The sequence below is a fragment of the Enoplosus armatus genome, chromosome 7, assembly GCF_043641665.1.
Source record: "Enoplosus armatus isolate fEnoArm2 chromosome 7, fEnoArm2.hap1, whole genome shotgun sequence".
NCBI lineage: Eukaryota > Metazoa > Chordata > Actinopteri > Centrarchiformes > Enoplosidae > Enoplosus > Enoplosus armatus.
In genome coordinates this window covers 3,532,714-3,547,048 of record NC_092186.1, presented here as the reverse complement: position 1 = coordinate 3,547,048, position 14,335 = coordinate 3,532,714, and the positions used below count along the sequence as shown (strand labels likewise).

General features: G+C 40.1%; 1 protein-coding gene across 2 annotated transcripts in view; it reads right to left on the bottom strand.

Moving 5' to 3' along the window:
- ect2 (epithelial cell transforming 2) overlaps window positions 1–14,335 on the bottom strand; it is a 34,454-nt gene that overhangs the window by 19,531 nt on the left and 588 nt on the right. For both annotated transcript variants that reach the window (XM_070909102.1, XM_070909100.1), the window contains exons 2-10: window positions 13,948–14,027; window positions 9,573–9,665; window positions 5,804–5,986; window positions 4,509–4,598; window positions 3,688–3,795; window positions 2,318–2,391; window positions 1,506–1,636; window positions 1,201–1,316; window positions 344–406 (exon numbers count right to left, since the gene is read on the bottom strand). In XM_070909102.1, coding sequence (XP_070765203.1) covers window positions 344–406; window positions 1,201–1,316; window positions 1,506–1,636; window positions 2,318–2,391; window positions 3,688–3,795; window positions 4,509–4,598; window positions 5,804–5,986; window positions 9,573–9,665; window positions 13,948–14,027 — 938 coding nt within the window. The remainder of the gene's footprint in view (window positions 1–343; window positions 407–1,200; window positions 1,317–1,505; window positions 1,637–2,317; window positions 2,392–3,687; window positions 3,796–4,508; window positions 4,599–5,803; window positions 5,987–9,572; window positions 9,666–13,947; window positions 14,028–14,335) is intronic.

Sequence of the window (14,335 nt, the reverse complement as noted above, 5' to 3'; positions counted from 1 at the left end):
TGACCATATGAGAAAAGTCTTGACGGCTGCAATATTTGACAGCTACAGACGGGCATGTGACCACTAACTGCTGCTAACTGTAGCTGTTGTTAGCTAATTAGCTCAGTTAGCCATTCAGCAGCGCGGGGGGGGGGGGGCAAGGTTTTCAGGAGGAAACTCCAAGAGATGAATGTCTCAGGCATATATCAAAATAAATCAGCTGAAATCTGTGTTTTTGACCTGCTATAGTGTGGCACATCTCATATAACTTGCCAAATTATAAAAAGAGCACACAGAACCCTGATAATGAAACTGTCCTCCTGGAGATACTGGAGGAAACCTGAAATACCCGTAATACACTCACCTTCTTGTAGAAGTACATGGACTCTCCGGCCCGAGCGTCCATCTGAATGCTTCCCCAGAACCACTACCACAGAAGAGAGAAAACGGATTTTACTGAGCTTTGGGTTTGGACAGAGGTAGGTAGAAAAAAGAAAGATTTCATACTGTGGACTCTGCTTATAGTGATCACGTCTGTCCGTGTCCAATTGATCAAACCCAAAATACAGTACAGCTGTAATTCAATTACTGTACTTAGCTCAGTACTTACTGTAGCCTGAGGCCTGGCTCATTTTTGGCAGTTTATCATAAGCTTTGAGGAGATTTTCATTGAGAGAAAATTGTCATGGGAGTAAAGTAAAAAAAATTGTTAAGGAATGATTGTCCCACGCTTTTTGATCCATATAAGAGGTTGATCACTGTAACTATGATCACTATAAATAGTTACTACTGTATCATACGCTTTCCTTTGAAAACCAATAAAACTGGCAGAGTAAAGAAAAGATGATATCGATTGTAGGGTTAACCACCACTCTACCTTGGTTTAAATAGTTCATCCACGGGAAGTGGAAATCTATTATTGATACCTCTCTCTGACAGTGAGACAGAGACAGGGCTAGCAGAGACTGTACGAGACTGTACGTTGCTGTACCAGACGATTTAACCTAAGAGGAATCTTGTTCAGTTGATCATTTGGAATTCTGTCTAGGAGGAAAAAAACTGAGAGGATTCATTATTTTCTTCCTTGTGTCTGTACTGCCTTGCCAGCCAAAACCTCAGCGTATGCCAATTATTCTGCCATGTCCAGATAGTATTTGACCAGTATCACAAAAGGTGTCAAACTCTGAACACTACTCTTTCCGAAAAAACTAAAAGGCCTACCTCCTGTTTCACCACAAAGAGTTTCTTGGAGGGAGAAAAAGGCAGCTCCTTTACTGAGTTTTCCTCCACCACCATGTGTGTACACCTCTCATCTCCAATCTCAAGACAACTGCCACCTTAGACACAGAACAACAGGGAGATAACGATGAAAAAATATATACATGTGCAACAATGTCTGTCTAATGTAAGCCTCTAATGTTATTAGCATGCCTGGCTAATTAGCTTACTCCAGACAGACAGAACCACAACCAAAAAAAACTGCGCCAGTTATACAATGACAGATCACTGTGTGCTGCAGCGCTGACCATGTTTGAGAGTCCTCTCCTCCATGTTGGCCTTCTCTTCATCCGAGAAACCCAAAAAACTGAGGATGCAGTCCTGGAACGGAGGAACTTTGAACTCTGTTCGAAACTCCTCTTCTCCTGCATGAAAGTGCCTTAACACATGAAGGTGGGAGAAACAAGGTTACTATCAAACCATCACGTCAGAGAACCTACTATGCAATAACTATCCTTAAGGAAGCAAAAGGCTAAAAGCTATGCAGAATGAATGAAAAAAATACAGTAGTGTATGTGCTAATTCATAATAGTGTGCGTTTTAATCAAAAGTTAATTCTAAACATGTATTAACTGCAACAACAATAAAATGGTCTAATACTATCATAAAGAGAGACTGACATGAAAACTATATGAATGACATGAACCATTGCTTTTATTATTAGCATATTGGTAGGTGAGTAACAGGGATATATATACATATATAACCATGTATCTGCTGCTATTTGCTTTCTGAAAAACGAAACATTTTTAATAAGAATCTTAAGGATTTTTAAAATATAGCCCATAACCATTGTAGCAACTAATCAATTCCTGTACCAAGAGACGTAGTGTAGGTCGCTTTCGCCTTTTTAATGGCAAAATACACTATACATATATATCGATACGTTGTTATCAGAAAAGTTTAACTCTAAAATATCAATATAGATATCGGTCTCAAAAATCTTACATCAGTAACTTTTTTTTTTAATAAACATGAATAAAAATCGGTTAAAAATCATAAAGCACAAGTTTCAACAGGACAATGGTACATAGGTTTCCTTCAAGGATTTTAAACTTACACGTCATCTCTTCTCTCCCAGGCCTTATGAATCCATGATGGAGTGAGGATGGGCGTGCCCATGCACACTGCCAGCTGACGGATGAGTCACAGTAAGACACAGTAAAGAGAGAAAAGGAAACAAAGCACAAATGAATAAATGTGCAACCAAGAGATGAAGGAGACACAGGGAAACAAAATAACAGACAGAAAGGGCATGACATTTGTATGTGCACAATCTTATAACTATAAGACCTTCAAATAGTTCAACTGTCAATGCTCACAGTATAACACTCTCCCCAGTCTGTTTTCATTACTCCTGATCGCCCACTGTCACTCAGAATCACAATACAAATACGACACTTACAAACAGTTTCCACTTCAGACACAATACTAAAATTAGAATTACCGTACCACGGTTGAATAACTTATGCAACCTATTTTGAGGTCACAATAACCTTTGAGTACGAGAGGCTTGTGGTTGAAACAGTTCCTTTTTTATATGTTTTTCGTTAGCATCCCACTTTCAAACGGAAAACAGCCTTGACTACATGTCACAAAGCCAACAAGTTCTTACTACATTTTGTCTTGTTTTGATAGATCAAAATACACCCTCCACAAGACTGAGAGGGAAAGGGAGATGTGGCGAGGTGAAAAAAGTGAAGGCCATAACAGAGGAGGGAGAAAGAAAGAAAAGAAAAGATTAAACTGAAAACCATTGTCAGAGATGACTGAAAGAAGAACAGCATTAAGCATCATCAAGTGTCAATCTATTCATCCGCCCATCCATCCATCCATCCATCGCTGTGTATCCATATGGAGGACATGTGTTGTACTCCATTTAAAAAGGCAGTGTTTCTCCTGTATGTACAGAGGGTAAAGTGCATATAGGTTCAAATATGACCGTCGCTGCTGAATTTGTATTTTTTTTTTAACCCTTTTACAAGAGAGAGTAGAGGAAAAGAGAGGAGAAGAGAGGAAAAGGGAAGAAATGTTATTTTTTTGTGAGTATCGCACAGTAACGTTACTAGGGATGGGAATCGAGAACTCGTTCCAAATTGTCAGATCCATCGAAATCGTACGCCTATGAGATAATCAATTCCTTTCATCGATGCTGGCATGTTTTTCCGTCAGTTGCGCATTGCAAAACAATGACGTCAAACTCATGCGTCGCTGCAGGAAACTTGCAACAAGAAGTCATGCTGGAAAGGAAGAAAGTGTGGCTTCACTTCACAAAGAAAGATTGCACGCTGTATATTGGATTAAACGTTGATATACATTTTTAACAATATTGCCCAGCCCTACTACACAGGGGTATTAATGTCAGATAAACAGTAAAAAGATTCCAAGATCAGAGTAAACAGAAAAGTAAAAAAGTAAGCATGGACAAACCCTGTATTTCTCTCCATGAGTGGAATAGGCGATGAGATGAGTAACCTTGGTGCTGAAGTCTTTCCGGATGGTCCCACCCATGTGATGAACCAGATTCACCAAGTTCTTCTACATGGAAAACAAAAATACCAAGCACAAGCTTAGCACAAAGAGGGAAAATAATGTGCCGTTTTGATCATGATGGTCCCTGATTAGATGGCGTAAGCAAGCACAGTACATTTCCAAATACCATTTATGCCATGTAGTTGTTTAACAATGAAGACAACAACTCCCATGATCCCATGCTACTTTACAACATCATCAAACTATTTATTTTGTTATTGTTTTGATTGAGACCCATAGCCATATTAAAAAGTTCCCACCAGCACACGAGAGGCTTTTATTGTGAAGAAATACAGGAAATGCATGTGTTCATTATCAAATTAGCTAAACTTTCGATACTGGTTCTATTCTTCAATAAAAACAACACAATCTGGCAATATTTGATCAAGGGATCAGGTTTCAACATTGCAGGGAAGTCTAGCACAAGCAGAAACAATGTTGGATGAATAGCTGCAGGCAACAGGCTCTTACTGCCTTTTCTGTAAACCAGCACATCTTCAACCCATAATCAAGGTAAAAAACTTTGCCGTGATGTGCCATTGAAAAACCCTGTTAGTAAGTGTTCCACTACAATAGGCATACTAAATGAAATGCCATGTCAACTTGAATGATGTTCCCCAAAAAACTTGAGTGCTATCAACAAGAAAAATCTTTCTACGAAGACTGATTGAGATTATCATCCCTCAATCAAAAAAGTTGCATAATGTTAATAAACTCACCATTTTCTCTTTGTTCCTGAAGCCAGTGAAACACAGCGACAGGTTAAGCATGGTGGTACAGTAGAGAGGACGACATGAAAACTGTAGAGGCTGTGGGTAAAGAAAAAAGCAAAACTTTGTTTTAAGTACAAAATGCCATTTTTAAATGCCATTTTGTCTTTTAACAATATGATTTTTTTTTTTTTGTTTTTTTTTTTACATTTCACTGATTGTGCCTTATATGATTACATGTGACAAATAAACTTGGGAGTGCTGGCTGAATGGGCACTAAAACCGGAGCCCGGTGAGCGGGCAATGGAACGTGGCTCAGCAGCCTCCCAGAAGGGGTTGTGTTAGATGGGTTTACTTGTTGCTAACGTAACCACTTACTGCTGCTAACTGTAACTTCATGAGCTCGGTTAGCCATGCAGATAGTGGTCCTATTAGCTGACTCAGCCCCGGGGTGCCTGGAGCAAAACGCAGCAAGAAAACCACTTTGGTACTACATTCCTAGTTGTCGTCGGTCTCAGAGGGTGTGTTCAGTCCCAGTCCGGCCGTGTTCACTGGAAGCTCCCAATCCTGGCAGGGTCAGCTAATAGGGCAGCTAGCTGCATGGCGGGGGGAGGTGGGACATAATGCGCATTCAGCACTATGGCTACTGTATTGCTACGGATACTCTTTAAAATACATATTCATCAATTCAAAAAGGTGCTAAAAGTTTTGATAAATTACTCTTGTTGGCTTCGTCCATGCCAGGACCAGCCCTACTGTCCAACACCTAATAGTTTTTAGGTTAGATAAGTCCCTGAAATGGGTGAAAAATGGCATAACACAATTCCCCCCGTTATCAAGAGATACACATCTTTATGATGCTCTGCACTGCAGTCTAAACCTGCATGTAAGTGTGTGCTGTCTTCAGCTGACAAATGTGCAGAGCACTCTGTCTTGTTGACTGCAGCCAGTCAGGGCATATTGTTCATCTTCAACATCAGCATCCTATTTGAAGTCTCTGTCAGACAGACAGCACAGCAGGCAGACGCAGCTCCCGTTCATCATCCTGTTCAGAGCCATAATGTATTTTTTTGCATCCTGCTCTCTGAAATCAAGGTTCATCTCAGGCCTGTCTCAAGTGGGTCCTCCCCGCATGACAGACAACATATTTCCCTGAGCTTTAGACCAAAGAGGGGAAATGCTGTATTTGAGCTTTCATGGCCTTGAGATTTGAATGAATTTAATTATTTCTTGATTACATCATTATGCCTATGACACATCAAATCTTTTGCTTAAAATAAATATGTTGTGAATCAATTACTTACTTCCTCCTTCGCAGCACAGTGCAGCACAACAGGAGGCCCAATAATGCGGTTGTCATGTTTGTAGAGGTAGTTGTAATCGGGAGAGTCAAAGTCTGTGAGGATGAACACTGTTTCAAATTCAGTGTTGTCTCCATCTCCAAACTCCTGGATGTTGTCTGTAATTATGCACGGGGTGTTGATGTCCTGAAAAGGAAGAATCACAATAAGTGATGGAGTAATGGAGCATGACAGACCGGTAAAGCAAATTTAACATTCAGAAGTGCACAATTAACCAGCAAATTACCAGACAGTGTGAATGAAAGCCTTGTTAGCCTTGTTAGTGAGGCTGTCGGATGTTGGTAATTTATTAGTCAGTTTCATCATAAGCTGATGTTCTCTGTGATTTTTAAAGTATAATACTGGAATTATTTTATATTTCCTTACTGTCAAAAAAATCCCTTGAAAAGACTAAAACCAACAATGTGAGTCCATTAATGTGCCGAATTCACAAGAAGGCCCAAATAATTAATAATGTTATGTTAGGAGCGCTTATAAAGTTCCCTTAACTCAACAGATCACTAAAAAAAGGGAGCTTTGGGACTTTCTCCCTGCAAGACCAAAGAGTATTTTAAGGTTATCGTTTACTGTTTTGTAAAATTTGACATGTTTAGCATCAATAAAACTATAGCATGAGTTTAAGTATTTGTAGCCATCACACAATATATGTGCGTGCGATATGTGAGTGAACGCATATTCATTTAAGTTATTTACGCAAAGCAGCAGCACTTTATTGTTTGCAATTATTACTTTACTGTGGGTCTAAACTCCAACCCATTGGATGTGTTGTATATTAACATTTGGGTGTTGCATTATTGTGTTTTAGGACTTTAGTGCCTTACAGATGTGAACTTTTATTTCACCTCCATGGCATTTTGTCTGGAACTCCCCTTTCTCCCCATTTACAAAACATACTAATGTCAATGATGTTCTCCCTCTACAGTAGCATAGTGTGATACACAGAGGACAAGGAGTCTCCTTCTACAGGATATACAGGTTTGAGGAAAGCTTTGTTTATGCTCAAGCAAGACAAAGTGGAGTGGGCTACCGCAGTGCGCACAGATGTGAAATGTCACTTTGATGCTGATGAATTACCTATGATTTCAATATATAATATATGTAAATTTACAAGCACAACTTTAGACCTCATAATGTTCCTATTTGGAAAAACAAATGTATTCTAGTGAAACGAAGGTTGAAAGGTTTAACACATTGTGAAAAATGTTATTCTGCTGGCAAACTATTTACACAAATGTAGATTTTTAAGATGTCAGTATTTGTGGTAGTCATGTTCTCAGTTGTGTTGTAATTAACTATTGTCATGTTCTACAGAATACTTTTGTATTCAATAAATTGAGGGAAAAAAAAAGCTTCGAACTCTTGAAATGAAAAGCACAGCTGGCGCATAGTCTCAAAAATTGGGAGGTGCACAACAACATGATGCTATGGCTATGTTCATTTCGATAAGGTAACATTCATTAATATGGCTCAATCCTGTTTATTTAATAGTTTGTCGGACAACCACTATGGAACAGAGGAATAACGTATATAAAGCTTTGGATACACCGACAATACTTGTTAGTACGTCCTATTCATTGTTGGTTTTCATCTTCTCAAAGTATTTACTGACAATAAGAAAAATATGGATTCACCAAGCCTTCATGGCCTTCAAGCCTATGTTGAGACCAAATATTGGCATTTTAGTTTTAATAGAGATCCAATTCCTCACTAAAATGAAAGCCAGTAAGTACGCTGCATCACAAGAATGCCAGTAAGCTGTTTGATTTCAAGATTTTTTTGTTATTTTGTGAATTATTTTCTTGCACGCACCAAGGTCTGGGGAGCTCTTAAAACTCCCACAGACATCTTCAATCCATCAAGAACAATATGTGTAGAAAAGACTGCAGTACACAATCATAGTCTTTCTCTGTGTGCCATACAGCAAAATTGCTCTGTCCTGCATTAAAAATCAATTATACCCTCTCAGATGAGAGAATGTGCCGTTTGAATCAATGGCATCAATAACAGAGCAAAGATGAAATCACAAACTAACAGTAGGGCTGCTTATGGGCAGAGCTAGTAGTGCAGGAGGGGTGAAGTTACTTGTACAACCTGTAAACCTGCCCATAAAACAAATTACCTCAGAAATATTTGTTCCAGTAGGTGACACAGGACAGGCAGAAAAAGTAAGGAGGCATTGGCAGAGTGACACAGAGTTAGAATTACATTTGTTATTAGACTGTTAGAATCCACATTGCTTTAGATACCTGTGTGTTAAAGGAATAGTTTAACATTTTAAATACACTCATTTGCTTCATTTCTTAAGGTGAGATGAGGACATCAATATAATACCCTATGTTAGCATAAGGACCTGAAGCAAGAGCAAACAGCTGCCTGACCTGACTCTGACTCAAAAATACACCTACCAACATTTCTATAGCTCTCTGTGAGGCTGCACTTAGGAACATCAGGGATTTGAGCAAATACCAACATCAGCATGCTAACAATGACAATGCTAACATGCTGATTTTAGGCATGTTTACCATGTTCACCATCTTGGTTTAGCATGTAAGCATAAAGTCCTGGCGAGAGGGATACATTGCTGTTTGTCCAGAGATACTTCCAACACAACTTCTGCTAAAATGACAAATTGTTATTTTTAAAAATGTCCAGATTAAACAAGCAAGATATGAAGTGTAAATTAGTGAGCATTAGAGGTGTTGGTACTATAGTGCATTTATTTTAAATTTGGACAAAGCGAAGCTCGTCTGTCCCCTTGCTTGCAGTGTTAAGTTAAGCTAACACCATCCTGACTCTAGCTCTGTAAAGACATAAAATTGTTATAAATCTTCTCATCTCACTCTCAGAGAGAAAGCAAATTTACATATTTGGCAAAATGTTAAACCATTTCATTAACAGGAGATGACACCCAAAAATAAAAGCTTCTTATGCTGCATTCACATGGATTCAGGCAGACGGCAAACCAGATATCATTTTAGTGGACGAGAGCAGGACCTATCGTTTTTCAACAAACATAAACAAGGGATACACCACGTTATGTATGTATATGTTGGATGACCTTACCTTTAGGAGGTAATTTACATTTTGGAGGGAATGGAATATTAAGAGAAAGACGCACTTTATAGTTATATGCATTACTAGAATAATTACATAAGATAATACACACAAAATCATTTTATTTAATTCATTTTATTCCATTCTTGGTAAAACAATATGACATCACCATAGCAACATATTGTCATGCGTGTTTGTTTTGTTTTGCCGTCCAGCCAATTCTGTCTGATTGTTTGTTTGTTTTTTCCAATGCTGTCCAGAAGGTGTTGTCTGTCTGCCGTCTACCTGAATCCATGTGAATGCAGCATTAGATGCAAACTGATTTTCATGGGACTTTTTGCAACTTTAACTTCTGGCCATTTTGCCAGAATGCCATGAAGGTCAATAGAAAGCCTTTTAAGTGCCTTTAATATTACTCCTCAGCCTAGAAACTTGCATTGACATTTGAGTGCAAATCTCCACTAAAGAGCAATCCAGATATCAAGCAGTATATCACATATATTTTTATATCCACCCACAAATCAATTCCCCATCAATGACATGGCCATGCACAATGATTGAGTGAGTACCCAGTGTGAATTAAGACTCATGCAGCACCTCCCCAAGTTCCCATCAAAGTGTCAGATAGTCATACAGAGAGGCAGACACTGTACTGTACCATATTGACTATAGATTTTATCATCATTTTCTCCTCTGCACCCGCCTCGCCTTCTCTTATCTTTACCACTGGTACCTCCATTACTCTGATGGCCTGCAAAAACCAACCAGCAGGAAGTGGATGTCAAACACTGGCATTTGAAAAGACAACAGAAGAAAAAAATGGGGGGGGGGGGGCATAGATGGTTGAGAGAGAATGAGAAACAAAGAAAGAGTAAAAGAGAAAGCCGGAGACAAATTCATACAAATTAACCCCACATGAGGACAAAAGAGAGGATGGCTGGGTTTAGGGATGCAGGAAGGAGGAGGAGAGGAAGAGATGGGGCGGGGTCTGTGTCCTTGCAAACTCTAAAGACAGTGACTTCAAACAAATATGAGGGTGGAGGCTGGGGAGAAGAAATTTCAGTTAAAATGAATATAAAAGTTCAAAGCCTTTGGGAAGGAGGAGAAAAGGAAGAAAAGAAGAGGACAGAAAGGGTAGGGGACGTGAAGAAATGGTGTGGGGGGGGGGCTCTTTTTCAGCATGTTGCATGAACGCTGGCGGCGGGCGGTCAGGCAGGCAATCGGGAGCGCTCTGATGGAGCTGTTGGCAGATGTCTTTGGATGTGGCTGCGCTGCAGATTGGCAGGGAGAAATAGATGATTTAAGCAGAAAGCCTTCAGAAGTGACAGGGCTCAGGAGACCTGGGAAGGAAGTAATTCTAACAGCACTTAGTCTGCCGCCACGCCTCCAAATCACCTTCACATGGTGCTACTCAAAGACACAAAACTATGCTGCTTACTGGAGCGGACAGAAACACGCACTGATAGAAACATAAATATCCCCATGAAACAGTTTACACATTTCAACAGGATGTTATGCTGTATGTTTCAACAGCCTGATCAGGTATATTTTTGTCGTGTTAAAAGGTTAAATATTAACCCGAGGCTTTCTAGGTTCTGTAGTGAGCTCCAGTCCTAGCTTCCAATGTTTCCATCTGCTCACATGACAAATAAGCAGTGCATTTGAATTTGATATTGATCATGTAATTAATTAAAAATAAAAGTCTAACAATTGAAAAAACAAAAACAGTGTTCCCAGATCTGGGAGACAAATCCACCGACGGCCAATTTAGAGCTTTGGAGACCTAAGACAGCATCTAAATTCTGGGCAGAAAAAACTACTGCTACGACCTACATCTACTCACCAACCAATTAGAATAAGACCTGAAATGGCACATAGTACACAAGCAAGCAGCACAAATCTATTACCAAATTTTTTTTCGCTCAAACTCGATTTACAAAAGCAGCATTTCATGTGGCCAACTTTTCAAGCGTCAAATCTAATTTGCATCACAGAGTCCTGGCTTGATGACACAATTGCAGACTCTTTCTTTGAAAAGAGGCTGAACGAGTTTATAGGGAGAACATAGAGAGGCTCTTCCACGAGGGCAAAGCCATGGATGCGTGGAAAGGTGTTAAGACTCTGGCTGGCCTCCTGAACAGCTTTTACTGCAGGTATGACAAGCAAAACGTCATACAGGAGAGGGAGGAGCTGACAATCCACCTCTTGTCAAATGCACTTACTAACGCCAACACAGAGTTTCACCCAGGGGACTTTGAAAGGGTGCTCAGGAGAATAAATCCTAACAAAGCTCCAGGTCCTGACAATATCAGCGGACATCTCTTGAAGGTTTGCCATGAGCAGCTGGCTGAGGTCTTCTGTAATCAACCGCTCACTGTCTGAACACACTCAATGCCACATGGAAATCTTCCATAATCTGCCCAGTCCCCAAGAAAAGTAACTCCACCTGCAATAATGATTATCACCCTGCAACCTTAAGATTGCTGTTGATGAAGGGCTTTGAAAGGCTCATTCTACCCCAGCTAAGGAGGGAGGTTTGTGGGCTCACAGACCTACTCCAGTTGGCCTACAAGCAGCAGAGGTGTAGATGATGCAGCGCTGATTCTAATGCACCACACCCACACACATCAGGAGAAGCCCAAATCATTTGTCAGGATGGTTTTTGTGGAGTATTTAACACTGCACAACCTCACCTAATGGGACAAACTCCTTCAGATGAACATCAACCCCCACCTCATACACCTCATTGTCTCCTCCTCACAGACACAGGGCTAAAGCCAGATTGACACTGGATAATTGGGACCGATGCCAATACCGATATTAGGGAGTAAAACGTTCAACGTCTGTCAGCAGACCTGTGTTGTTTCTGTTGTCACTGCTCTCCACAGCCTTTTGCTGCAAAGAACGGGACCTGTTGATGCCAGAAAATCTAGATGTGTCCACAGATTGATGTGATCACAGCTGTGAAATTACAACAAATTAATTTGCAGCTCTGATCAAAAGTCGTCCTACAGAGTTTCACCAGACTCAACTGAAAGAAAAGACAGAGGCTGGCTAAACGGTCAGCTCTCCATACAGTAAGAAAAAGCCATTATTCTTGCAATTCGGAAACTTGCAGGCATGAACCATTTCATCTCATTTGCTACTACTTCTCTAGCACGCTACTGTTCAATACACGCTAAATGGACAGCGATCCATAGCCTTACACATGTAAACAAACAGCCATACAAGTTGGATGTAGATCCCAAGGCAGCTAACGGCCGTTCCAGGTGACCACTCAGAGTGTTTCAATATTAACCTGGAAATGTACAGAATATATCCCCTTTTTTAAAGTACAATATGTAACAATTAACATGAATTAGTTGCTGTAATGTGCGTTCCCGAGTGCCTGAGCCTCTCTTCAGCTCCCCTACAGCACAAACAGTGTGCAACACTAGCTAACGTAAGTTTACAAATGGAGTCCACTCACATCAACAAACGACCAGCACCCACCAAAACATAAAGTCCACATAGCTTCCTTGCTAACATGGATGAATTACTAGCTAGCTAACTAACATAGCAAAAATACTGTCTTGTGTGGATAACGTCAGCTAATTCATCCTGCTTCGTAACGTTAGCTGATGAAGTGACTTGCAAATGGCAAGCTAGTTTGTATCACGGAGCCAATGGTCCAAATAAAATACAGTAAGATTACATCATTCAGCATAGTCATCTCCTTATTCATCAGAATCACTCCCTGTCAAAGATTATAAGAAAACTGGATGAGATCATTTTCTTTTGCGTCTCACTTGTTAAGCACACACAAACACTTCATGAAAAGCCCTCTAAGCTGAGTGGAGTTGTGAAGTGAGCTGATAATCTCTGTTGGGCTGATATGGTAGTCAGGGAGGGGAGTATGGCTGGGATGTAAACACACCAGCCACAACCAGAAGCGGTTAACAAAAATCACAAGTCACTCATTTCTATGCAGAAGCTACACTTTATTACTGTAGGTTGTGAAGACTCTGCAGGCTGCCAGACTTTACACCCAGACCCCTGTATTAGCACGTCTTATCTTCACAGACCGGCAGATAGGGTGTGTGTGTGTGTGTGTGTGTGTGTGTTTGTGTGTGTTTGTGTGAGAGAGAGAGACTGGAGGAAAGTGTGCTCATTTCTTAAACAAACTGACTTTAATACGCATCTCGACAATCTTACTAAATTAAGAATAACAATAGGCTAAACAAGTCTCCAAGTGCAGAAATATAAGACTAATGGCTATTAACAGAGCTTCTCAGAGAGGTATGCCTCACCTTTAAAAACAACTGAAGATGTTGAACCAAACAACACAATAACTTCCAAGATCCATTATTTGGGGGAAAATCCTGCCTTTCCCCAGACATTTAACTGTAACTGGGTCTGCAAAGAGTGGTATCTGTTAAGTGTACCTAAGTATACAGCATGCTATGGGTCTCTTGTCAACAGACAAGAAATTACTTTTAACAACTTAAAAAGTAGCTATAATAATCTGTGTGGAATTATTTTAAATTGGAAATTGAAAGAAGCCAACAGTCACTGGTTATGTCGTTAATACCAATGATTCATGGGGCAGTAGTGAGGGTTACTTAACACAATGAGGTTCAGGTTTTAAATGAAACTCATTTAAATTAAAATTATTTTCATTATCAATTAATCTGCAAAAGATTTTCTCGATTAATGTCTATAAGATGTCGATGATGAAAAAGAGTAAAAAATAGTCAGCATAATTCCAAAAAGCCAGAGGTGCTGCAATCAAATGTTTGTCCGACCAATAATCCAAAACATTGAACACTCAAATTAAAAATTTAACAAACAATGGACACTGGCAAAAGGTTCTCATCTTTTGACAGTTTTAACCCAGAAGCATCAGTATCGTCCTTCAAAACCCAGTTTTGGTGTCCTACTTATCAAATCGAGAACAGCAGCGAGTTGATGAGCTCAGAGCATAGAGGCCTGCCACCTTAATAGAAGCCAGTGGATCACATTGGACCTTAAGGATTAATACAGGAATGATGTACCTGCAGTGCTTTGACCAGCGCTCCATTTCTGCCCGCTTCTCCCACCAGAACAACCCTTGTCTCCACTTTTGGCAGCATATCTGAGAGAGATGGAGAGCAACAGAGGGACAAGAGTGAACAAGGAGGGAAATGGAATGAGAATGAGACACACACAAAGAAGAATTGGGAGAGAGACAGATCAAGGAGTAGGTCGTCTCTGGGAAGAATAAGTCTTCATTATGACTGAGAGCCAGGGGTTACAGCCAGACAATACAAATATCAATGATTAAGAGGGGAGAGGGGGAAAAAAAGGTTGCATAGAGTGCAGTTTTCATCAACACTGTGTCACAAGGCAGTGTCTGTACACTGTTACAATCCATCATTGGCAGACAGAAAGATCACCCTCTTT